The sequence below is a fragment of the Vipera berus genome, assembly GCF_964194415.1.
Source record: "Vipera berus genome assembly, chromosome: 2".
Lineage (NCBI taxonomy): Eukaryota > Metazoa > Chordata > Lepidosauria > Squamata > Viperidae > Vipera > Vipera berus.
The window spans coordinates 130,084,552-130,111,998 of NC_138203.1; the positions used below are offsets into that span (position 1 = coordinate 130,084,552).

General features: G+C 41.0%; 1 protein-coding gene across 1 annotated transcript in view; it reads left to right on the plus strand.

Annotated features, from left to right (window-relative positions):
* Positions 1–265: 265 nt before the first annotated feature.
* The window catches only part of GTSF1 (gametocyte specific factor 1), a 34,939-nt gene continuing 7,757 nt past the window's right edge, over positions 266–27,447 (plus strand). Inside the window, exons 1-7 of the mRNA XM_081321235.1 lie at positions 266–326; positions 8,998–9,086; positions 12,271–12,368; positions 18,124–18,250; positions 20,236–20,316; positions 20,641–20,701; positions 24,483–24,577. Of these exons, the coding sequence (XP_081177361.1) occupies positions 9,065–9,086; positions 12,271–12,368; positions 18,124–18,250; positions 20,236–20,316; positions 20,641–20,701; positions 24,483–24,577 (484 nt within the window). The 5' untranslated portion in view covers positions 266–326; positions 8,998–9,064. The remainder of the gene's footprint in view (positions 327–8,997; positions 9,087–12,270; positions 12,369–18,123; positions 18,251–20,235; positions 20,317–20,640; positions 20,702–24,482; positions 24,578–27,447) is intronic.

Here is a 27,447-nt window from a genome sequence, read left to right on the forward strand (position 1 = left end):
TGGCTGTGTTAAAAAAAAAATTAAAAATACTTCCTTTAAATTCGCAATCCCGTCCTAGTCGATCCAAGCTCGCGCCAGAAATCCTCGCGCGCGCTAAGGCGGGACCCAGCACGAGCCACCCCCCCCCCCCCCAGAGACGAGACGAGACGAGACGAGACGAATGAGCCAATCGACCCCCCGGCGCCCGTCGAGCAGAGAGAAAGAGCAAGCGCGAACACACACACAAAAAGAGCGGGCGGAAGTGAGGTGACGCGCGTGCGCGTTAAGAAGCCCGGCGGCGGGAGTCAGGCTCTTTTTCGCATGTGACTCCAAGTCGGGCCTAGTAGGTAAACTGGGCGTTTTTACGTGGCTTCGAGAGTTTCGCTTCTCTTTTTCTCTCCCGCTCTGATAATGGGATGGGGTTTTCCAAAAGGGCAGGGGCCGCCATTTCTTAGCTTCCAAGGGCTCTCGGGGACTTTTTCTGTCGCCGAGCGCTTCCATTTTGCTCCCTATCCACGTTGAGAGTTACAAAGCCTTCCGGCGCTCATTGGTCAGCCTGCGGGCCTCCGGTCATCTCGCCGTGATGTACGAAAGAGGGGAGCTTGGCGGGAGCCAGCCTTGTCCGGCCTCTCTCTTGTTACTTATTACGTATATTAGGTTTCTACGCCCCCCCCCTTCTTCTTCTTTTGGTTTCCTCCCGAGAGCGCCAAGCAGGCTGCGGCGCATTCACTTCCATTTCTCTTCCCAACCACCACTTGCAACAACAGCTTCTTTCCTTAGGGCAGGGGTAGGCAACCTCGGCTCTTTTAGTCCTTCGGGAAAGGGCGGTATATAAATCCAATTAAATAAATAAATTAAATAAATTTTATGACTCATGGACTTCAACTTCCAGAATTCCTGAGCCAGCTGGAATTCTGGAATTCTGGGAGTTGAAGTCCATGAGTCATAAAAGCCGAGGTTGCCTACCCCTGCCTTAGGGTGTCTGGAGATTCTCAGTCATCCAGGTCGTGATTGTCCCAAAGGTGCTTTTTCGACTGGACTTTCTTCTTTTTTCTTTGAAGACGTTTTGCTTCTCCTCCAAGAAGCTTCTTCAGCTGTGACTGGATGATGGGGAATGGAAGTGTGTGCGTGTGTATATATATATATATATATATATATATATATATATATATATATATATATATATATATATATATATATATATATATATATATATATATATATATATATATATATATATATATATATATATATATATACGCATGTATATGTATATATGTGTGTGTATACACACACACACACACACACATATATACACATATATATGTTGTTGTTAGTTGCGAAGTCGTGTCCGACCCATCGCGACCCTATGGACAATGTTCCTCCAGGCCTTCCTGTCCTCTACCATCTTCTGGAGTCCATTTAAGCTCATGCCTACTGCTTCAGTGACTCCATTCAGCCACCTCATTCTCTGTCGTCCCCTTCTTCTCTTGCCCTCAATCTTTCCCAGCATTAGGCTCTTCTCCAGTGAGTCCTTCCTTCTAATTAGGTGGCCAAAATATTTGAGTTTCAACTTCAGGATCTGGCCTTCTAAAGAGCAGTCAGGGTTGATCTCCTCTAGGACTGACCGGTTTGAACACCTTGCAGTCCAAGGGACTCGCAGGAGTCTTCTCCAGCACCATAGTTCAAAGGCCTCAATTCTTTGGTGCTCAGCCTTTCTTATGGTCCAGCTTTCACTGCCATACATTGCAACTGGGAAGACCATAGCCTTGACTATACGCACTTTTGTTGACAGGGTGATGTCTCTGCTTTTTAGTGTGCTGTCTAGATTTGCCATGGCTTTCCTCCCCAGGAGCAAGCGTCTTTTAATTTCTTGGCTACAGTCCCCATCTGCGGTGATCTTGGAGCCCAGGAAAATAAAATCTGTCACTACCTCCATTTCTTCCCCATCTATTTGCCAGGAATTGAGAGGGCCGGATGCCATGATCTTGGTTTTCTTAATGTTTAGTTTCAACCCAACTTTTGCACTCTCCTTCTTCACTCGCAACAAGAGGCTCTTTAGTTCCTCTTCACTTTCTGCCATTAGAGTGGTATCATCGCATCCCACCAGGCTCAAGGTTGACTCAGCCTTCCATCCTTCCGAAGTAGGTAAAATGAGGACCCAGATTGTTGGGGGCAATAAGCTGACTTTGTAATAATGCCTCTTGGGGTGTGTGTGAAAGCCCTAACAAGCAGGCATATACATAGAATGAAGGCTACTGCTAAGCTTGTAAGCCGCCCTGAGTTTTCGGAGAAGGGCGGGATATAAATGTAATAAAAATAAAATAAATAAATAAAAAAATCATCTGCATATCTTAGGTTGTTGATGTTTCTTCCGGCAATCTTAATTCCAACTTTTGATTCATCTAGCCCTGCCTTTCTCATGATGTGCTCTGCATATAAGTTAAATAGGCAAGGCGACAGTATATAGCCTTGCCAGACTCCTTTCCCAATTTTGAACCAATCAGTGGTTCCGTGTCCAGTTCTCACTGTTGCTTCTTGGCCTGCATATAGGTTTCTCAAGAGACAAATAAGATGGTCTGGTATGCCCATCTCTTTAAGGACTTGCCACAGTTTGTTATGATCCACACAATCAAAGGCTTTAGCATAGTCAATGAAGCAGAAGTAGATGTTTTTCTGGAACTCTCTAGCTTTCTCCATGATCCAGCGTATGTTAGCAATTTGATCTCTAGTTCCTCTGCCTGTTCGAAATCCTGCCTGTACTTCTGGTAGTTCTCGATCCACATACTGCTGGAGTCTAGCTTGTAGAATTTTAAGCATAACTTTACTAGCATGAGAAATGAGTGCAATGGTGCGATAGTTTGAACATTCTTTGGCACTGCCTTTCTTTGGAATTGGAATGTAAACTGATCTTTTCCAATCCTGTGGCCACTGTTGAGTTTTCCAAATTTGCTGGCAAATTGAGTGTAGCACTTTTACTGCATCGTCTTTTAAGATTTTAAATAGCTCAGCTGGAATACTGTCACCTCCACTAGCTTTGTTGTTGCTCAGCTTTTCTAAGGCCCACTTCACAACACATATATATACACACATACATATACACATACACACACTCAGAGACAGCTGATCTCTAAAAGATGGTGGGGAATGGAAGAATATGTATACATATATATATATATATATATATATATATATATACACACACACACACACATATATATATTCATTTTATATATATATCTATATATCTATATATATATATATATATATATATATATATATATATATATATATATATATATATATATATATATATATATATATGTATATATACACATACACATAGATACATACACACAAATACAAAAGAACATTGGGATGGAATTAACTAAAACAGATTTTATTGCTAAAAAATCAAGCTTTCGTTGGCCAACTGCCAACATTGTCAGGATGGAGATGGTGGGGTGGGGAGATTCCGTTTATACTGTTGGTGTCTGTGCTCAGATCTGTTTGTTGAGTTCTGCTGTATTTCTTTGAGTTGTCACGCATCCGTTTTTGGGGATGTATTTGTCTCTGGGTATCTGTTGTTAAAAGTGAATTGTTTATAGTTCCATGTGTTGTAGCCATAACTCTGGTCATTGTCCGTGTTCTCATGCCAGGGGTCTTAAATGGTTGTTGCTGCTCTTCCTTGTGTTCGACATTGCAGAGTGGAAATACGGCAGACCTCAACAAACAGATCTGAGTGCGCTCCATGAGCAGAGCGCAGACACCAATAGTATAAATGGAATCTCCCCACCCCAGCATCTCCATCCTGACGACGTTGGCAGTTGGCCAACGAAAGCTTGATTTTTTAGCAATAAAAACTGCTTTAGTTTTTAATTCCATCCCAGTGTTCGTTTGTTTGTTAATTTTAACATGCCTGGGATTTGTATTTTTAATCTTATCAAGGAATATATACGGACATACATACATAAGGTAAAGGTAAAGGTTCCCCCGCACATGCGTGCTAGTTGTTTCCAACTCTAGGGGCCGGTGCTCATCTCCGTTTCAAAGCCGAAGAGCCAGCGCTTGTCTGAGGACGTCTCCATGGTCGTGGCCGGCATGACTAGACGCCAAAGGCGCACGGAACGCTGTTACCTTCCCACTGTAGTGGTCGCTATTTTTCTACTTGCATTTTTACGTGCTTTCGAACTGCTAGCTTGGCAGAAGCTGGGACGAGTAACAGGTGCTCACTCTGCTACGCGGCACTTGGGATTCGACCCACCAAACTGCCGACCTTCGCATCGACAAGCTCAGTGTCCTAACCCACTGAGCCACCACGTCCCTTCATATACACACACACACACACACACACACACACACACACACACAGTCATGGCCGAAATTGTTGGCACCCCAGAAATTTTTCTAGAAAATCAAGTATTTCTCACAGAAAAGTATTGCGGGAACACATGTTTTGCTATACACAGGTTTATTCCCTTTGTGTGTATTGGAACACAACAAAAAAGGGAGGAAAAAAAGCAAATTGGACATAATGTCAAACAAAACTCCAAAAATGGGCTTGACAAAATTATTGGCACCCTTAACTTAATATTTGGCTGCACACCCTTTGGAAAAAATAACTGAAATCAGTCGCTTCCTATAACCATCAATAAGCTTCTTACACCTCTCACCCAGAATTTTGGACCACTCTTCCTTTGCAAACTGCTCCAGGTCTCTTTGTTGGAAGGGCGCCTTTTCCCAACAGCAATTTTAAGATCTCTCCACAGGTGTTCAATGGGATTCAGATCTGGACTCATTGCTGGCCACTTCAGAACTCTCCAGCACTTTCTTGCCATCCATTTCTGGGTGCTTTTTGACGTATGTTTGGGGTCATTGTCCTGCTGGAAGGCCCAAGATCTCGGATGCAAACCCAGCTTTCTGACACTGGGCTCTACAGTGCGACCCAAAATCCTTTGGTAATCCTCAGATTTCATGATGCCTTGCACACATTCAAGGCACCCAGTGCCAGAGGCAGCAAAACAACCCCAAAACATCATTGAACCTCCACCATATTTCACTGTAGGCACTGTGTTCTTTTCTTTGTAGGCCTCATTTCGTTTTCGGTAAACAGTAGAATGATGTGCTTTACCAAAAAGCTCTATCTTGGTCTCATCTGTCCACCAGATGTTTTCCCAGAAGGATTTTGGCTTACTCAAGTACATTTTGGAAAACTAATCTTGCTTTTTTATGTCTCTGTGTCAGCAGTGGGGTCCTCCTGGGTCTTCTGCCATAGCGTTTCATTTCATTTAAATGTCGATGGATAGTTTGCGCTGACACTGATGCTCCCTGAGCCTGCGGGACAGCTTGCACTCCTTTGGAACTTGTTTGGGGCTGCTTATCCACCATCCGGACTATCCTGCGTTGCAACCTTTCATCAATTTTTCTCTTCCGTCCACGACCAGGGAGATTAGCTACAGTGCCATGGGTTGCAAACTTCTTGATAATGTTGCGCACTGTGGACAAAGGCAAATCTAGATCTCTGGAGATGGACTTGTAACCTTGAGATTGTTGATATTTGTCCACAATTTTGGTTCTCAAAATCCTCAGACAGTTCTCTTCTCCTCTTTCTGTTGTCCATGCTTCGTGTGGCACACACAGACACACAATGCAAAGACTAAGTGAACTTCTCTCCTTTTTATCTGCTTTCAGGTGTGATTTTTATATTGCCCGCACCTTTTACTTGCCCCAGGTGAGTTTAAAGGAGCATCACATGCTTGAAACAATCTTATTTATCCACAATTTTGAAAAGGTGCCAATAATTTTGTCCAGCCCATTTTTGGAGTTTTGTTTGACATTATGTCCAATTTGCTTTTTTTTCCTCCCTTTTTTTGTTGTTCCAATACACACAAAGGGAATAAAGCTGTGTATAGCAAAACATGTGTTCCTGCAATACTTTTCTGTGAGAAATACTTGATTTTCCGAAAAAATTTCTGGGGTGCCAACAATTTCGGCCATGACTGTATATATATATATATATATATTCTGTCTCTCTGTCTCCTTGGAGACAGCTGATCTCTCTTTGTTGTTGTTAGTTGCAAAGTCGTGTCCGACCCATCGCGACCCTATGGACAACGTTCCTCCAGGCCTTGCTGTCCTCTACCATCTTCTGGAGTCCATTTAAGCTCACGCCTATTGCTTCAGTGACTCCATCCATCCACCTCATTCTCTTTCGTCCCCTTCTTCTATTGCCCTCAATCTTTCCCAGCATTAGGCTCTTCTCCAGTGAGTCCTTCCTTCTCATTAGGTGGCCAAAGTATTTGAGTTTTAGCTTCAGGATCTGGCCTTCTAAAGAGCAGCCAGGGTTGATCTCCTCTAGAACTGACCGGTTTGATCGCCTTGCAGTCCAAGGGACTCGCAGGAGTCTTCTCCAGCACCATAGTTCAAAGGCTTCAATTCTTTGGCGCTAAGCCTTTCTTATGGTCCAGCTTTCACTGCTGATCTCTCTAAAAGAAGGCAAATGGCCAGCAGTCTGCAAGAAATATAAATCCTTCCATTCCCCACCATCCAGTCAGCTCTTGGATGAGATAGGAAACATCTTCAAAGAAAAAACAAAAGTTCAGTTGCCTTTTGGAAAAAGCATCTTTGGGTTTCCTTAGGGTGCCTGTGGTTTCATAGTGGCTTAGCCATGATTTTCTAACTTTCTCTTGATATATTCAGAGCAATTGTATCTCACATGAGGTGTCTTCAATACCAGCAATTTATCTACTGTAATATTATCTTCCCCCTTTTCTCCCCAGCTCTCAAAATTTAACATGGAAACCATGCAGACTTGCACTGTACTTAACATCTGCCCTGCGTGTGTTGATTTAATTTTCTGATTTTCTTCTTCCTATCTTCCATCTTTTTTCTCTACTGCTTCTATGAGTTCAAGGTACAGGTAGTCCTCAGCTTACAACAGTTCGCTTAGTGACCGTTCCAAGTTAAAACGGCACTGAAAAAATGTGACTTACAACTGTTTTTCACAGTTACGGACCTTTGCAGGATCGCCGTGGTCCCGTGATCAAAATTCAGATGCTTGGCAACTAGCATATTTATGGCCATTTGCTGTGTCCCAAAGTCATACGTTCCCCTTTTGTGACCTTCTGACAAGCAAAGACAATGGGGAAGCCTGATTCACTTAATAATCGGGTTACTAACTTATCAACTGCAGTGATTCACTTAAGAACTGGAGCTGTGACTAGGGGGGCCTTTGCCCAGGTTCGCCTGGTGCGCCAGTTGCGGCCCTATCTAGACCGGGATGCCTTGCGTACAGTCACTCATGCGCTCGTGACTTCTCGTCTAGACTACTGTAATGCTCTCTACATGGGGCTGCCCTTGAGCTCCACCCGGAGACTTCAACTGGTGCAGAATGCAGCCGCGCGAGTTGTCTTGGGGGTTTCCTGATACTCCCATGTTACACCTTTGCTCCGCGAGCTGCATTGGCTACCGGTTGCTCTCCGGGTGAGGTTCAAGGTGTTAGTGATGACTTACAAAGCCCTTCATGGCATGGGTCCGGATTACCTATGGCAACAGCTGCGGCCGGCGTCAACCTCCCTCCGTCCAGTGCGCTCCCACAGAGAGGGCCTCATCAGGGTGCCTCCGATCAGAGAATGCCGATTGGTGGCCCCCAGGGGGAGGGCGTTCTCTGTGGGCGCGCCAGACCTATGGAACCGCTTGCCGGTTGAGCTCCGGATGGCCCCCGACCTTCGCTCCTTCCGACACGATCTCAAAACCTTCTTTTTTGAACAAGCTGGCCTGGTCTGATGGGATGGGGTTGGGTTTTTTATAATTAGTTTTAATTTTTAATATGTATCAATTACTACGGGCATAGTTTAATCACTTTTTAATTCTTGTATCCTGTTTTTTATTATGTATTGCCCGGTTCACCGCCCTGAGTCCTTCGGGAGAAGGGTGGTATACAAATTAAATTATTAAATTAAAATTAAATTAAACTGAGGCAAGAAAGGTCGTACAATGGGGCAAAATTCACTTAACAAATATATCATTTAATATAAATTTTGGACTGAATTGTCATAAGTTGAGGACTGTAGTTAAATCTGATTCTTCTCTAAAGAGCTATTCTGGTAGTAAATTTTCTGGTGTTTCTCCGAATTCAGTCCTCTTGAGCTGGTGTAATCACTGCAATGTTGTGAAATCTGTTGTTTAGATTATTTGTCAGATAATACCTCTGTTCAAGTGGCTTTATAATTTAGCTTTTGGCTCACCAGCAAGGTTATTTTAAGAACTGTAGACATCTTTCCCATTTTTATCCAGGAAATATTGTATCTATATCATCCATATTATCATTTGGAAAGCAAGTTACTCTCATTTTATCGGACTTTGATGATAAGTATGCCAGATATCCTGTAATTATTTCAAATGCTCTTAGGACAAGCTGTCCTACATGCATTGCTCTATTACTGATGTAATTTTGTATAAAAAATAATAAGATCATACTTTTATAAATGCTAAAATATTTAGATAAGGAGCAGGGACCTATGAATAGTGCTATCTTTAAAGTTTTAGATTTTTTTTAAATTAGACTCAGGTTGCAAGTTTAGACTGAAATGGTAATTTTTCATCAAGTACTGTATATCTTTTGAATAACAGCAAGACTTGGAAAAAGTATTTTAGCCTATATTTATGTAAAACTAAAGAAACTTTAGAAAAATATGTCATTGACATTTTGTTTCTGGAAGGTGAAAGTGTATTCCGCTGCTCATCTCCATTCAATCTGCCCAGTCATGTGAATAAGTAAATTTACCCTATTGAAATTGTTGACTGTTTCAGCTTTTTTCAACATACAGAAATCTCAGAAATTTTACACGTGAAAAAACAAGTACATTCCTACATTTATCACTACCTCAGGTACCTAAAATTAGAATCAGGTGTAAATGATTAGAACATAATTAGGATGTGGGTTAGACTTGTCTTATTTAAACCTCAGACATTTTATTTTCTATCTCTTCTTTATTACATCTGGTTTCTATTATTTAGAAGACTTGTGAATCCCAAGGGCAGAGTTACCATAGTTTTCAGCAAGCTTCTATCAAACTACCAAATTATGAATACAGAAGACAGCTATGGTAAGGTAAATTTAGATTAACAAAAATAGCACCTAGATGTAACTGTGTGCCATGTGTTTGTTACTCCTGGATCTTAGTTGCCACCTGGGGTCTTGATAATCACCTCCTGAGCAACCTGGAGATTAAGTGGGGGGGGGGACCCATGTTATTATTTATTTGTTTAGATTTTAGATTTAGATTTTATTAGATTTATATACCGCCCTTTCCCGAAGGACTCAGGGCGGTTTACAGGGCATTTTAAAATCACATCAATATAAAATACAAAGTTAAAAGAGAATTAAAAGATTAAATTATCCCTGAAAATAAAACCCCAGTTAAAATTCTCAGCCTGGGTCAGAGAGCTCAAAGAGCCAATTCTTCAGGTCCCGGCGGAATGAGCGTAGGTCAGGGGCAGTCCTGAGCTCCACGGGCAGCTGGTTCCAGAGGGCAGGCGCACCCACAGAAAAGGCCCTCTCCCTGGGTGTTATCCGCCGGCAATCTTTTACCGCCGGCACCCTGAGAAGACCCTCCCTCTGCGAGCGCACTGGACGAAGGGAACTTGATGCTGGCAGCAGGTGTTCCCTCAAATATCCTGGACCCAAGCCATTTAGGGCTTTATAGGTCATCACCAGGAAAATTTGTATTGACATCTACTCACGGCAACTCCAGGCAGCTTACAGGAAATAAGTTACATATTCCAGGGGCGGGGGGCATCAGAATAACTAAAATTTGGTGACATAAAGGCTCATGCATTGTGGTTGATCTTCAATTGGTCAATTGTTTGTGTTGAGCAGAGTTCTGTGTTTCCTACTAGAAAAGAACAAGGGGGAAAATGTTTTATCCCTGACCTTGTGCAGTTCTAAAATGCAGCAGAACACCAAGCACAATTCCCTGTTCCATTATCATTGATTAAGAGTAGGGCTAGTGCACACAAATCTTCTAGTATTACTGCTCATCTTTATTGTATTGCACCTCTATAATGTTAACAGCTTTTCAGAAGTACAGTACTGTACAGAAATCTCCCCACTTTGACCTGGTTGAGCAGTCTGGGATCATCTCTGTAGGTCACAGAGCTACTGAGTCACATCAAGCACGTCTGCAATTACCACACAGGTAGTCCTTGACTTACAACCATTTCTTTAGTGACCTTATGAAGTTATAATGGATGGCACTAAAAAAAGTAACTTAAGACTGTTTTTCATACTTAGGACTGTTACAGCGTCCCTATAGCCACCTTGGCATCTGGCATGTATTCATGACAGTTGCATTGTCCCAGGCTCGTTGGCTTCTGACAAGCAAAGTCAATGGGAGAAACCAGATTCGGTTAACAATTGCATGTTTCCGTTAACAACTGCAGTGATTCGCTTAACAATTCTGGCAAAAGTCATAAAATTGGGCACAACTCATTTACCAACCATCTTAGCAATGGAAATTTTGGGCTCAGTTATGGTGGTAAGTTGAGGACTACCTCTAATGATTCTAACATCCTGTCCAACTTAAAGCTTAAAAGAAAATCTGCTTTCCATATTTCTAAGGAATCCTAAGCATTCAAAAGTCCAGTGAAATTGTACTTTTGTTAGTTCTACTTGTGAACTTCACATTGAGGGAAGTGCTGGTGCTCAGTTGTATCCGATCTGCTTAAACATGCTGTGAGCTGTCATCCCCTCCCATAATCCAACCCCAGAGTCAGGAGAACGCCTTATTCAGGCCTTCTTTCTACAACAGATTTCATTACATGAAGACAATCCAATGTGCTGTATGAACTCAGTAACCTGGTCAGTAAGTGAGAAGGTGGTTATCAATTCAGTTTCATCCCAAACAACTCTGTGAGATGAGACTATCTCCCTAAGATAGCCATGTCATTCTCATTTGTGTGTGTGTGTGTGTGTGTGTGTGTGTGTGTGTATATATATATATATATATATATATATATATATATATGTGTGTGTGTGTGTGTGTGTGTGTGTGTGTGTGTATGTATGTATATGTGTGTGTGTGTGTATGTATGTATGTATATATGGAATAAAAGAGAGTTAATATAGGTTCATCCTTCCTAGCCAGCATTTTAAATACATGCCCATAGTGGCCATCTGGAAGTTTGGAAGAAAAAGATTAAATCCCAACCTTAATCAGGGCACTGCAGGTTTTTAGACCTTTTTTCCTTGCTGAGGGAAGAAAACCAAGCGATAACCTCCTTTGTGACAAATAGGAGGATTTGGAAAATGTTAATTTTCAATTTTACCAAGACATTGAAAAATGTGCATTTCCAGTGGATGGGGTAAGTCAGTTGGCAGAAGAATTACTAGGCTGCTTTAGTTAGTATACTGGTAATAGGCACAATATAATAGGAATTGGATTCCTTTCTTTGAAAGTATCCAATTCTTTCAGCTGTAGATCACATCTCTTAAAAACTTGTCAAGTAGACATGATTTTGCTGCACTTAGGACGATGGTCTGTTGAATTGCTTCCAAATGGAGCAGAAATATACTGAATTGTACTTTCGTTGTACAATCCAAGAACATCTCACATATGCTATTTTGTGAAATGTAATCGTTTACACTGATGGAAGACTTTTTTTTTCGCATAGCATTTTATTGGAAGTATATTGAAGAAAAGAAAAAAGAATGAGAACAAAGAACAAAAGAATGCTAGCAAAGATTCAGGTTTTTTTACCTCATTTGAGATTTTAATAATATTCCCCTCAGATTTTTTCCTGTAGCGGTGTGTTGTGGTGGTCTCTGAATTGAAAACACAGAGGATTTTGACAGAGATATAGCCTCACACAATGATGTCCCCTTCTTAGCTCAGACGAGAGCCACTTATCTTAGAAGGCCAGTGGGGACCGTGAGCAGCACCTCTTCAATTTTCTTGAATAACTCTTTTAATTGGACTGTCTAATTGAGTAGCTTCAGGGATACAGATTTTCTGCAGCTTTCTCTTCATTTCATAAATGTGCTCATTAACATCTGCCGCATTGTTTTGCACTCCTGACTAGATTTCTTTGTTTAGTACCCTAATCGCCTAAACCTTCTGAGTGAATTTAATTAGCCAGCAAACTTGAAGTAATTTTGTGGTTATGGAATACTAAGAACTGATAGCTTTTCTTATCCATCTGATTAATTCCAGTGTGTTGGTGTGTTTTTGCATTGCACTTAAAAGAGTGCTTTTGGGATGCTCATTAGACCTTCATGTTCTTTTCTAATAGATGCTTTGGATCCTGAAAAACTAATTCAGTGCCCCTATGACAAAAGCCATCAAATCAGGGCTTGTAGATTCCCCTACCACCTTGTCAAGTGTCGAAAGGTAAGCTGTGGAAATCTTTTGTTTAAATGTATTTGATGTAGAGTATATAGAACAATTGCCTGCCTGCTTATTTCCCAGATGATACATTTACTTCTTTTTTTTTTTTTTTTGGACAAGTCGGTATTACTGCTTTTCCCAATTTCTTCAGGGTATATTTTAGTCACTCTTAATTTCCTTCATTCCATTCCCTCCATTTCAAAGTGTGGTCCCAGTGTTCTTTTTTTCTACAGTGATGGAAAAAAAATATTTGATCCCCTGCTGATTTTGTACATTTGCCCATTGACAAAGAAATGATCAGTCTTATCATTTTAATGGTAGACATATTTTAACAGTGAGAGACAGAATAACAACAAAAAATATCCAGAAGAACGCATATCAAAAAAGTTATAAATTGATTTGCATTTTAATGAGTGAAATAAGTATTTGATCCCCTATCAATCAGCAAGATTTCTGGCTCCCGGGTGTTTTGTATACAGGTAAAGAGCGGAGATTAGGACCACTCTCTTAAAGGGAGTGCTCCTAATCTCAGCTTGTTACCTGTGTAAAAACACCTGTCGACAGAAGCAATCAGTCAATCATATTCCAGACTCTCCACCATGGTCAAGACCAAAGACCTGTCCAAAGATGTCAGGGACAAGATTATAGACCTACACAAGACTGGAATGGGCTACAAGACTATCACCAAGCGATAGTGAGAAGGTGACAACAGTTGGTGCGATTATTCATAAAAGGAAGAAACACAAAATAACTGTCAGTCTCCCTCAGTCTGGGGATCCATGGAAGATCTCACCTTGTGGAGTTTCAATGATCATGAGAACGGTGAGGAATCAGCCCAGAACTACACGGGAGAATCTTGTCAGTAATCTCAAGGCAGCTGGAACCATAGTCACCAAGAAAATAATTGGTAACACATTATGCCGTGAAGGACTGAAATTCTGCAGTGCCCACAAGGTCCCCCTGCTCAGGAAAGCACATGTACAGGCACATCTGAAGTTTGCCAGTTAACATCTGAATGATTCAGAGGAGAACTGGGTGAAAGTGTTGTGGTCAGATGGGACCAAAATCAAGCTCTTTGGCATCAGCTAACTTGCTGTGTTTGGAGGAGGAGGAATGCTGCCTCTGACCCCAAGAACACCATCCCCACCGTCAAACATGGGGGTGGAAACAATTATGCTTTGGGGGTGTTTTTCTGCTAAGCAGACAGGATAATTTCACCGCATCAAAGGGACGATGGATGGGGCCATTTACTGTCAAATCTTGGGTGAGAATCTCCTTCCCTCAGCCAGGGCATTGAAAATGGGTCGTGGATGGGTTTTCCAGAATTTATTTATTTATTTATTTATTTATTTATTTATTTATTCGTTTTATATACCGCCCTTCTCCCGGAGGACTCAGGGCAGTGTACAGAGCAAAGTAAGTATACAATAAACCAACAATAAAACAAATAAAACCCCAGATCTACAAATAAAACCCCAAATCTATCAGGCCAGGCCGGCTTGCTGGAATAGATAGGTTTTTAAATCTCGCCGAAAGGTGCGAAGGTCGGGGGCAGTAACTCAAAACACACGGCCAAGGCAACAAAGGAGGGGCTCAAGAAGAAGCACATTAAGGTCCTGGAGTGGCCTAGCCAGTCTCCAGACCTTAATCCCATAGAAAATCTGTGGAGGGAGCTGAAGGTTCGAGCTGTCAAATGTCAGCCTCGAAACCTTAATGACTTGGAGAGGATCTGCAAAGAGGAGTAGGACAAAATCTCTCCTGAAATGTGTGCAGACCTGGTGGCCAACTACAAGAAACGTCTGAACTCTTGATTGCCAACAAGGGTTTTGCCACCAAGTACTAAGTCATGTTTTGCAAAGGGGTCAAATACTTATTTAACTCATTAAAATGCAAATCAATTCATAACATTTCTGAAATGCGTTTTTCTGGATTTTTTTTCTTTTTTCTTTTTCTTTCACTGTTAAAATAAACCTACCATTAAAATTATAGACTGATAATTTCTTTGTCAGTGGGCAAACTTACAAAATCAGCAGGGGATCAAATACTTCTTTCCCTCACTGTATGTATTTCCAAACAGCAGAGAAAGAACTGGCTGTCTTCATTGGGTCTGAGTGGTACCAAATTTGAAACTGTATTTTTGGTCTTGTAAGTTACGATTTTAGTGTGAATCATTTTCCAGAACTTTACAACAATATCACCAAATAATGAAAAAGATCTGACACGTTCATAACATTTCCAGCAGTTTTTAGAGAATTAGTAAGCCATTTCAGCAATTAAGACAGAAGTAATACACCAACAATAGGAAAGTAGTGTACCGAGTAACTCAATCAGGGAAGTAGTCAGTGGCTTGCTAGAAGAGGGGTTGTTGCCAGCTGCTGTGCAAAAGATGGTAGTTTAGCTTCTTGGAGCCGACGGGTTTAGACAGAGCTTTGCTCAGTCTTCAATCTTCCTTTTTCGTCAAGAAAATGATGAGTTGGAAGTAGTTACACTAACTCAATGCATTGTCTCCAGTTAGCTAGATAAATACATAGATAGAATAGTATAACAATATAAAAGCATAGTGAAAACACTTGGCTGAACTATTGCAATGCACTCTGTATGGAACTACTTTTGAAAACCATTCAGAATCTGTCTGGTACAACCTGTTTGCTAATACATGAAAGCTTCCTGAATTATACAGCACTGGTATTGTTGGCAGTGCTTAGGTTGCCAGAGTCCTACATGCTTTGACACTTAGGTAGTTATAGGACCAGTTAATTCAAGGGGAGTTGTCCCATTCAGTGAGTGCTTCCCATCAGAGATAGTGAGTATCTTCACACGTTAGGGGAAAGCTGGTAGGAAAAAAATGTTTCTTACTTTGTGCACAATCTCTACTTAACAGCTTAACTCTTAGAACTTCAGATGATATCCCTACTACTTGCTTTTAGAAAGACAAAACAGTTCTTAATGTAGCTAGATGTTTTAATCGATGTGTTACAGTATTATTATTGGATGAATTTATATAAATTGCCAAGAGTCCATATATAGTTAGCAATATACAAATGTTGTAATACGTCTCTATAGGCTAAATCCTTTTTTATATATAAATTACAATAATTATAGCCCCCTTTATGGTTCAATAAAGGAAGTCTCCAGGTTCATGGAAAGTTATCAGTAATTCTTGATCGGATATAAAATTGCTCCAAGTAAACAAGATTCTTACTGAGGGGCTTCTGTAATTGATTACTTTCATTTTATAGGCTTCAGATTGAAAACTAAGTCAGAAAAGAGATCAGGATAGGAATGTTTTATACGAAAGTATTTTTACTACTAGAGTTTCAGTCATGTAAAGCCCATGCAGCTGCATACTTAAGTGGCATAATTCAGAAATAGGTTCATCAATTTATTGAGAGTTAGGCGTTTTGGCTAAGATCAAGTGTAATTAGGCCATAGGCTTCTGTTGTGAGAAATCAGGAAAGGATGTGAAATAGTATATCTTCATTTAGAAAAATCTGCCTATGCAAGGTGCTGATTCAATCCCTTGTTTAATTTAGCTGCTCATATGAAAAATATTGTAATATTATTCAGATGTTATTCCAGTACATAGCACCTAAATAAACAATCATACATCAGCTCCCACAACCTAGGCAGAATTTGCTTTATTTCAGAATATATTTGGAGATACCTTATTCTTCCTCCCAAATATGACATAAGCTACCATTTATTGTTAGATTGATATAATATGAAAACCAATGATATAGTTCACCTGTAGAAATTAGAGAAGCAGCTCTTATATAAACTTTAAAAATAGTAAATTTCTTTTTTGGCTTTATTCCAGGCCAGAGCAACTCTAAACTTCTCAGTGAATCTAAACATTTCAACATAATCACCTCAAGCTTAGGCAGCATACTCCTCAATAACAGAGCCAAGTCTTTGTTCTTCTTTGAGATTTATTTTTTTTTATAATTTCTTAAAGTGGAGGTTCCTTGGTACCTGACTTCTGTTGATATTTATACATAAATTGGAGCCCTGAGGATATGGTTTTACTTTCCCAAGAATATGATCAAATATTTTTTCCCCATGATCTGTGCTGTGGCACACTGTTACAGATTCATTTGTGAAAAGGCTGAGGGGTTTTCCTCATAAGATGAGCCACAAGTCCTTTTTTAGTACCGACAAGACAAATGACCCATCAGCAACGTTGAACCCACCCAGTTTTTACCTGACAAATGTCTGCATTGCAAGTGAGAGTTTTGTTTGGAAGACTCTAGCTCAGCACATTTCTTGATCATCTCCAGAGATTTAGGTTCCAAACAAGCAGTAATCAGTTGAGCAGAATAGTTTACCTTTTATCTCATTGCCAGTCTTAACAATAGAAGACAGAATCCGGGTAGTTTGTCCTCAGCTAGTCCTTGAATTGTCACAGTGTCCCCAGTTAACCTAACATGTTTCATCTTTATTCTGTTTCCAAGGAAGGTGCATTTTTTAATCATACTTCACAAACAGGTCCCTTAACTGCAGACTCTTGCCTTCTTCCATTCCTCGACTAATATAAAATGCATTAGTTTCTGAATATTTTGAACTAGAGAAAACATTTCAAACTGGATTCAGCTTCTTTTTCTGTTCCTTTCCCTGGAGCACCTGCCCTTCAATTTCTTCATGTAATTGAGATTTGGCATTATAATGCCTTTCCATGTTTACTTCATCAGAGCAACTCGTTCAGTGCAAATGAGGCAAAGTGGCTTGCCTCTCACTTCCCTGCAAAATAAATCAGTTATCTAATTCTCTTTTAAAATATGGCTCTCAAAATGAAAGGATAGAAACTCAGGTTGCCTCATTGCAAGAAAAACAGCCATCAATATGTTTCCATCGCAGAGGTATACGTTTTTTCTATGCAAGCTTATCCAAAAGTTTAAGTCTTGTTCAAATCAATGTTTCAGATGTCCTCAATATGTAGCAATGCTGAAATACCTAGGCTATGTATGTCTGCTCAGAAGGAAAGGCAAATAACAGCCTGAAATTAAATGTTGTCATTTCTCTTCCTAAATTACAATGCTGAACCTTTAATCTTATAAATAACTAGATTGTATTCATGCGTTGACTTAGATAGAGGTGCTGTGGTAGTGGTGGTTCTGGAGTATAATGAAAAGGCTTTGGAAAACAATGGACTGTCTCTAAGGCATGGGGAAAAGTCCCCAAAGATCAAGAATACATGAGTCCTGCCAATCAAAAGCCACCTAAATAGATCAAAGAGAGAAATACAAGGAAAATAAAGGAACTAGTATACCAAATACGGAGAGGAAATCCTGGTTTCAAATCGTGATTTGGATGACCAGAAATATTTTCTGAATGTGTACTTGTGCTAGTGGTAGTGACAGTATGGAGAATCCAACAGGTGGCGGGTTTTGAGATATTTTTTTCCCCTGTGTCCTGCTCTAGAGCTATTTAAAAGAGCTCAACTTGTTTTACAGAGCCCAACTAAATAATAGTACCAGGCCACATTAGGTAAATCTTGAAAAATAAAGCAAAATTGGATATGGTTAGAAGTTTGGCTGTAAACCAAAGTAGGAATTTTTTTAAAAAAAATTGTGAAGATGATGGCAAACCTTATTAATGCCAAATGGTTGTTTCATGGAGATATAAGTAAACTACTTACTTTGTGTCGTAGTTATATGTCACTGCTTGTTAAGAGTTGAGTGAAATGCAGTTGTTAAAACAATGCCCAGGTGACCTGTCAGTAAGGCTGCTTTGATTTTGTTATCTGTACTTATCTTTCTAGAACCATCCTGGGATTGTGGAACAGCTGGTCACTTGCCCGTTTAATGCTCGTCATCAGGTGCCCAAGGAACAGATTAGCCAACACATATCAAGTTGTGATGACAAACGATGCATTGAGCAGGACATCGGTAAAAATAAATCTTCTAAGAACTGACTGTTGACAGCTATAACAGTCCCTGACTTTGCTGTTAGATTTTAAAAAATGGTTTGTTGAATAAGTTTTCTTTTGCCTCCAAAAGGCCTTTCAGCATCTGTTACAGGTATTATAGACTGTGTGGTTCGCTGTTCGATTGTCATTTGGAATGGCATAGGTAAAATAACTACGTTTTTCTTGATGACTTGGCAGGTCCTTTGAGTCCTCAGTTTCATAAACCAAGGACTTTTTATTGTTAAACATTGTGACATAAATTGTGAGCGCTATAGTAAAAAGTAGTCGGGTTAGGTTTTGAAAATAATAATCTTGGGGCACTGACATCTCCTGTTCATTGGAGTGAAGCAAGCAGAGACAAAAGCTATGCATTGCTTGCCCTTTTATGAAATAAGTGAATGTCATTGTGTTCTTAGTCCACAAACATACATACATAACAGAGCGTTATACTTGGAGGTGTATTGATTGAAGTAATCATTTATAGACTGTCCGTTGCTTAAATAACTCCAGATGATTTACAGTGCTATATATAAAAAGTGATTAAAAATCATCAGAAAACTTAAGACAAGTACCATCAGCACCCAAATGACCCATAGCATAAAATATTTTTAAGGACTTCTTAAAAACCACGAAGTGTGAGGCATTTCTTATCTTAGGAAATACCATTTTCCAAAAAGCTGGGCATCTACTGAGAAGAGGCGTTCTTGAGTTCCTAGCCCTTTCTATGTTGTGGGAATCAAGACTGCATGGACCATCTTGAGTCTGGTCAGAATAGACCTTTCTGTAGGTACCTGGGTAACTTTCCCCATCTGCAGGTTGGGCTGATAACTGCAAGGAGAAAGCATTCTCTCAATTAACTCTTTGGATTGGGAAAAAAATAACCACGTCACTCATTGAAGTATTTTGGAAATCAAAACCTCAGTAGATATTTAAGACCTCTTCTGTAATATATGTATAAATGTGCCAGGATAAATAAGTGTGAAAGAATCAAAACAGCATGAATATCATTTGGCATAAACCTGAATACTTATCCCTTGTTAACCCATGTACAGTAAACCTGGGAGTAACTAGAGCCAGTGCAACAGGGCTTCATAGTAACCGACTATCAGATTGAAGCCTGTATTTAACAGAATATCATTTATCACATTGACTTAATTGTTGTCAAAAGGTTGATTGGTACCAACATTAGTTGCAGTTAAGATTGGCAGAGGAGCCCCCTGATCTGGATCTGAAACACTCATCCCACAATTTTAACTTGAATTATATTGGCTATAATGTGATTTACATCTAGAATTAAAGCAGGAGTAGGGGCTTATTCTGGAAAATAATATATGCTATTGCAGCCTGACACCTGATTGCAAGTAAAAAAGTAAATTGGGATAAGAGAAATAAGGATAACTAGCATTATATTTGCAGTTGGAGGGGAGTTACGTTTGAACTCAGTATTTCAGAGATTTAATTTGGAGTCTGAAAGAAAACAATGTTTTAGTTCCATATTCTTTAAGTGCTCGTGTGTGGGAAGCAATGGGGACCTGAAATGAATGCCTGCTCCTTCATTTTCTAGGGCCTCCAGAAAGATATTATAGAACAGGGGTGTCAAACTCGTCACGTGACGTGTTGTGACATATCACAACTTTTTTCCCCTTGCCGGAGCTGGGGTCATGCTTCTGTGTGACACATCCGGTCCGTGGGCTGGCAGTTTGACATCCTTGTTATAGAAGATGTAGACCCCACTGAATGCTATTATGACTCAACCAATGGAAGGAATGGTCAAGATTTTTTCTTCTTGCAATGTTTTTAAAGAATGGCCTTCAGAAGCAGTTATATTGCCACCAAACCTAACAGCCATTAAGCCCCATCATTTCTACAAACTGAAGCCCTTTGTAGGCTACCCCTTAAAATGTGGTTCCAATTTGGGTCATCGTAGAAACATTTTTTTCTCAGAATGAGTCTTTTTTGTTATAGCAAGTCAAGCAGAGAATAAAAGAAAAGTGAATGTGATGAGTTCATGGCAGTCTCCTCCATGCGAAGAAGACTGGGACAAAGGTAAGAATTGCGTTGTTGATATTGTATTAGAATACTGCAAGTTTGAGTTTTCCCTTTCTCTTTTTTGAATGACGCTTAATATGAAAAGGCACTCCTATCAAACAGCTGTTCTTCCATTATTTTCTGTCCTGTGCTGTTAATATCCTTGTGCTAAGCAGAAATTGGAACATTTTACAACCTAAGGTTATGCATTCTCATGTAAATTAATTTTATTTCTGCATTGCTTCCTTTGACAAAAAATCCTAGATTACTTTTATTCTTAATAAGTAACAGAATTTATTTTCTTTTCCATAAGTAAAAACTGATATTTTTGTGCGATAATAGATATAGCAGACCAATCAGCCTCTACCTTCGTTTGGGGCACAAGCTGCTCTGCAATGAACAGGTAAGTTGTGTTTCCTTTCTATTCTTAAACTGAAGATCATTTCTCCCAATTCCTATTTTTGCTCTAAATGGAGAAATTGGGTTTTTTTAGGAGTTTTAAGTTTTGTTATAAATTACATTGTGGCTTATTGTTGACATTTAAGAAATATATTTTCTTTGTTCTTTGGGGTACTGTTACAGATAGTCTTCAACTTATGACCATTTGCTTACTGACAGATTGAATTAACGATGGCCTCGAAAAGTATAAAACACTTCCAACCAGTGCAAAATAATCACACATGCACACCACAGTTATGTGATTATGATCTGGGCACTTTGCAATCTGTTCACACTTATGACTGGTCATAAAGCTAGCATTGCTGACATTGGGGAGAGCAAAGGATTGCGAAGGAAGCAAAACCAACAGGATTTTAGCTCCCCCAGCTAAAATTTCTTCTTCCTGCTACCCCTTCATAGTAACACTGAAGAATATTTGCTTGCACCTGTGATTTTTTTTTAAAAGTCCACCTAATATTAAATTTGTCACGAGATGTGAAAATTACTTCCCAAGCTGATAAGGGGATTAGGAATTATCATATAACAGTGGCAGTTTGCCATTTCTTCTCAACCTTCTAAGCCTATTGCATTGCAAGAACACCAAAAAGCACTATCTAGATCAGGCATGACAAACTGACGGCCTATGGGCCAGATGTGTCACGACGAAACCGCGCCCACCCCATTGCTGGCAATGGGGAAAAAATCGTGATAGGTCATGTAATGTCGCGAGTTTGACATACCTGATTTCTAGATATAATATATGTAAAGAGGTTTCATTTGAAATTAGTCACTCAGGGTTTTGTGCTACAACCTACTTTTTTTTTTTAATAAACCATAGTAATTGAGGGGTTTTTTTAGCTTGATTTCCTGGATTAAATATTTCCTGCTGGATTTTGGAGGAAGACCCTGTGACATTAATCTCAGTGACGCCTTACGCTCTTTACAAGGGAGACCTGCTTTCTGCAAGTTTTGATATACAAATCATAGTGATTGATCTTCTGCTGCTGCTGTTGCTTACTGGACAAATTGTCAGCACCTTGCTCCAGCAGACCTGTGCTAGAACCAGGCGGATATCAATATTAACCAATTGCCTCAAGCAGTCACCTATATAAGGCAGCAGACAGGAAAGATTAAAGCTTCTATCACTAACCTTTTATATCAGAGGTGTCAAACTCGCAACGTCACATGATGTGTTGCGATGTATCGTGACTTTTTTGCCATTGCCGGCAATGGGGTGGGCACGGTTTCGCTATGATGCATTCAGCCCGTGGGCCGGCAGTTTGACACCCCTGTTTTGTATGAATTACGTATATCCTTGTCATTGAGTTTCCCAGTTCTTAAGTAGAATTTATACTCTTGATAGACAAAACTGCCAAATAGGCGAATCCAGTTTTAGACCATTAGCCCTGAAAACTATAACAATGTAATGCTTACAATCAAGATCCACCTTTAATGACTCGGCTAGAAGGGTGTCACTAATTGGAAATTTACTAATTGCCCTAAGGTAAAATCAAAAGTATGAGGGTATATAGCTGCCTTCCAGCTTTACTCCAGAGATGTGAGCTAGAATAAATTCGCATTAGTTAACCAAATTAAAGAGGGCCTTTCCAATGAATAGCCTCATGAGTTGGGTTGATAGGACATTCCACGTATCATAGCATAGCTCATGCAAGTAATCCTCAACTTAAAACTGTTTGTTTAGCGACCATTCAAAGTTACAACAACATTGAAAAAAGTGACTTATGACCGTTTTTCACACCGTTGTAGCCTCCCAGAGGTCATGTGACCAAAATTCGTACATTTGGCAACTGGTTCATATTTATGACAGTTGCCCTCTCCCGGGGTCACGTGATCGCCTTTTGCAACCTTCTGACAAGCAAATTCAGTGGGGAAGCCAGATTCACTTAACAACCGGGTTACTAACTTAACAACTGGAATGATTCACCTAAAACAACTGGGGCAAGAAAGGTCGTAAAAAATGGGACAACATTCACTTAACAAATGTGTCATTTAACAACAGAAATTTTGGGCTCAATTGTGAGCGTAAGTCGAGGACTACCTGTACTGCATAGCCATAGGCAGAAAGATAGACAGATGTAGGATAAAAGGGCTGTGAAACTGTGAGCAAGTAGACTTCAGTTGCCAGCTACAGCCTATATATCCATGCTTGGTTTCTATTTTGTTACGCAAATAAGTGCCCAAATCAAACCAAGTTGGGTTTTCTCTTTCTGTTATTTTTTTTTCTTTTTGTCTCCATTCTGTTTTATTAAGTAAAGCAAAAAATAACATCCCTTCTCCATGGAAATGTCAGAACTATTGCAGTGTAAGAATTTAGTAATAACCTATTATTTGAAAGATCCTGTCTTAGGGCTTAGGAACTAATTTGGTAACCGTGCTTGCTCGTTTCCTCAATCTTAGTTTAATTATAAAATACCTTAATTATAAAATGTGTGTGTGAGAGTGAATAGAGATTGTTCAGTTTGCTTGTACAAAGAGTACTGGAAATAGCACAATTATATGCCGAGTGGAACTGTAGCAGATGTCACTGGCAAATCTGTTTATCGTACAGAAGATCATACAGAGGTATTAGTCCTGACCTACAAGAACTTTTTAAAAAATTGTGGAATAATGAACAACACAGGTAGTCCTTGAGTCGTGACAGCATTTGGAACTGGAATTTCTGTCTCTAAGTGATACTGCTGTAAAGTAAAGTATTGCTAAGCACATTGATTTGTGCTTCTTAGATTGTAAGCCGCCCTAAGTCTTCGGAGAAGGGCGGGATATAAATGGGATTTTTTTTAAAAAAAAGTACAGGGTCACATGACCGCCTCACATATCAACGGCAATCCAGACGTTCTCTATTGCTGGTGTTAATTGAACCCCACTGGTTGTTAGGCAAGAACCCTAACCCAGTCTTAGCCATTCCCCCACCACAGACACACACACTCCATTTCTGCCCTTTTGGGCTGCCTTACACTCTGTGACCTCTAGGGACCCTGGTTGTCTCTCTCTCGCCCTGGTCTCTGCTCACCCGGTGCAATGTGATTGCCCCTTGCCCAAATTGCATATATGGCGTTCTTGCGAAGCTTTGAAATCTTCCAAAGCCTTGCAGGAAAGTTTTTATGTCTTGGTGGGAAGAAAGCCTGGCGTGGCCAACAGCTGCCTCGCGAAGGGCTAGGCCAGGGGTAGGGAACCTTGGCTCTTTTATAAATCGTGGACTTCAACTCCCAGAATTCCTGAGCCAGCATGACTCAGCTTGGAAACCTCTCTCTTTCCCCTCAGCATGGCTGGCTCAGGAACTCTGGGAGTTGAAGTCCACGAGTCATAAAAGAGGTAAGGTTGCCTACCCCTGGGCTAGGCATCCCCCCCTCCTCAGCAGTGAGAGGAAGAAGACCGCAAAGGTCAGCTCAGGGGAAGGGTGCAGGGTTGGCCAAGAGCAGCCCAGGATAGGCAGAGGCGGCCGAGGGCAGGGTAGCCCAAAGAAGCAGACATGGGGGTGGATGGCTGGCGCAGGGAGTCCAATGCAAGTAACCTGAATTTCAATCACATGATCATGTGGTGCTGCACAAGCATAACTTCAAGAACTACCATTGAGTCCCTACTGTTGTAACTTCAAATGGCCCCTGAATGAATGCTTGTTAAGTGACCACTACCTATATATTACTATTTTTTTCCTCCTGTTTAAAAAAAAAAGTTAAATTTACGTAAAAGCAGGAGCATGAACTTTTCTTTTTTCTATTCCCCAGTCCAAGAACCAACCCAATAATACAACATAGGAGCCATCTAGCTTCAGGCCTGCGGGCTCCTAGAACTTTGCCTTTCATTCTGCCGTGGAAGAACTGTAAGTAATGGTATAGTAAACTTGCATAGTAAACTTTGGATTGTGTGCCATAAAGCACTCCCATGCAGTAGAGTGTTTCATATTAAAATCTTGTGGTTTTTCTTAAAAAAAAAACAAAGCCTATAACCTAAGTGTAGTATGTGCTGGCAACTCTGTCCAATATGGATAAATAGGTAAGAACCCGGGAAGACTTACGTATGCACTTAACCTAAGGTTAATAATACAGTTTATTATTCATTGATAACATCTGATGGAAATACCTATCTGCCTGAGCATATAAAGTCATTATTTATGACTGCTATCATGCTATGTAGAACAAACAAGCAGAAGACTGGCAGAACACTTCCACGAACACCAACTAGCGGTCCCAAGACATGATGAAAATTCTTTTAGTTTCCCAACACATAGACAGATTTGACCATAGTTTCAGTTGGGACCAAGCCTTGGCCAATTGGGACCAGGCCAAGTCCAAAAATGTCAGGGAATTTCTAGAAGCCTGGCACTCGGGCAAATCAGCCATCAGTACATACACAGACGTTAACAACATCTATAGGCTATGCGAAAGAGACTGTCACCCAGCCCAGAAGAGAGCAGAAAGACCCAAACACTTCTTCACCAGCAATCAGCACACAGATCAGCATAGATTAATTTCAAGGTTAACTTCAGACCATCAGTCAAGTGAACAATACTCCAATCAAGAAATTTGCCAAAGAGCCAACTCTAAACAGCCCAACCAAAGAATTAAGACCACCCCCATTAACACTGACAGGGCAAGCCACCAGAATATTAAGCTGACAGCAAACGGCACTCCTTACTAGCAGCAATGATGCTACCTAGTTTGAACAGAGCTCTAGAGGCATGCAGAACCCCCCCACACACACACACACCCCTCCATTCCTGGTGCAAACAGCTAGGAAAACGCCTCCGAGGCTTGGATCAGGCCCTTGGGAGTTCTGTTCCGGGCAGCATCAGCTTGGTGCAGTCCTCCAAGGGCTGAATCCAACTTCCGGAGGCATGCAGAAGCCTCCCCTGGGCCACTTGGCGGAGGGCTCCGGGGACAACGGGGTCAAATTCTCCCCCAGCGCAGCAAGCTCCGGCAAACTCGACGTGGGTGCGAGGGGCCTGGCCGCCTCCCTCAGTTGAAGGCGTCAGGCTTGCTGTCAGGCAGAAAGGAGTTGGGAGCAGGAGCAGGAGACAGGCACCTTTCACATAGAGATTGAAAGTTTCTGAGGTCCCTGATTTGGCGCAACTTCAAACACTCGTGCGAGATCACGGGCTCCAGAAACTTCCATTCTCGGCGCGAAACACATTTCCAAGCCGACTCTCCTCTCCCTCAAAGGGAAAGAAACTGCGGCAGAGAGGATTTTTGCAAGGTAAGTGAATCCGGCAGGGCATGAAGGGAGGGGGAAGCAGTTGTGAGGAGTGGGGGGGGGAATAGGGTGAATGTTGTAATGCCACTGAAGTCGCTCGTAAGGGCAGACGACTGCCGTGGTCCTGCAATATTTGTAACTTCGGGTGCTCATCACGTAACTTTGAACAAGCATTAAGTGAACGCTCGCAACTAGGGGGATTACCTGTACAGTAATATACTATCAGTTCACCTTGAGGAGAGGCAGCTGTCTCTGCTAAGGATTAAGGATTGCAGCATAGAATTAAGACATGGACCAGCTGCGTATGCAACTGATATGAATGTTTAAAAATACGATTTTACAAGAACAAGCTAATTTTAATTGTCTTCAGACTGAATGCTTATTATGAAAATCAGTCACTGAAATATGAAAAAAATGAAATTGGTTTTCAAATGAATAGGGTTTCTGTTTATGGGAACTATTCCCCTAGGCCAGGGGTAGGCAACCTTGGCTCTCTTATGACTTGTGGACTTCAACTCCCAGAATTCCTGAGCCAGCATGGCTCATCTTGGAAACCTCAGCATAGCTGGCTCAGGAATTCTGGGAGTTGAAGTCCACAAGTCATAAAAGAGCCAAGGTTGCCTACCCCTGACATAGGCAGATTATGAATAAACTTTAAAACTGTTACGCTGCTCAGTTCGTCCCAGTTGATGCAGGAATAGAAGGCAAGTTACTAGTCTTACTGATTTATCCTGAGAAATTGGGAAACTGGCAGTTCTAGTCCCACCTTGGACATGAAGCCTGCTGGGGGATGTTGGGCCAGTCACACTTTCTCTCAGCCCTAGGAAGCAGGCAAAAGCAAGCCACTTTTGAAAAACCTTGCCAAGAAAACTGCAGGGACCCGCCTAGGCAATATCTTGAGAATCAGGCATGATTGAATGGTAAAAAAAAGGGGGGAGGTGGGTTTAACAAGAAGCCTTTTCTGCCTAAGACAGGGGTAGGCAACCTTGGCTCTTTTATGACTCATGGACTTCAACTCCCAGAATTCCTGAGTCAGCTGACTCAGGAATTCTGGGAGTTGAAGTCCATGAGTCATAAAAGAGCCAAGGTTGCCTACCCCTGGCCTAAGACTTAGCTAGTATGCTTGCACAATACGCTGCCCCCACCGCATCAATGATCTTTTTAAGCCAGGGGTAGGCAACCTTGGCTCTTTTATGACTCGTGGACTTCAACTCCCAGAATTCCTGAGCCAGCCATGCTGAGGGGAAAGGGGGAGGTTTCCAAGCTGAGCCATGGCTGGCTGAGGAATTCTGGGAGTTGAAGTCCACCCCTGGTTTAAGCCAACTGAGTGGAATCCAACCTTTATGTGGCTGTCATGGGAGAAGAGTTCTATTTCATTACTGTTGTCTCACTGGACAAGAGAGGGTGCTATCTACCCTTAACTTCTCTGAAACAGCTGCATTGAAATATAAGTGCTAGAGAAGAAGGGGGATAAATAGTACCTTAACAGTTGTTAGATTT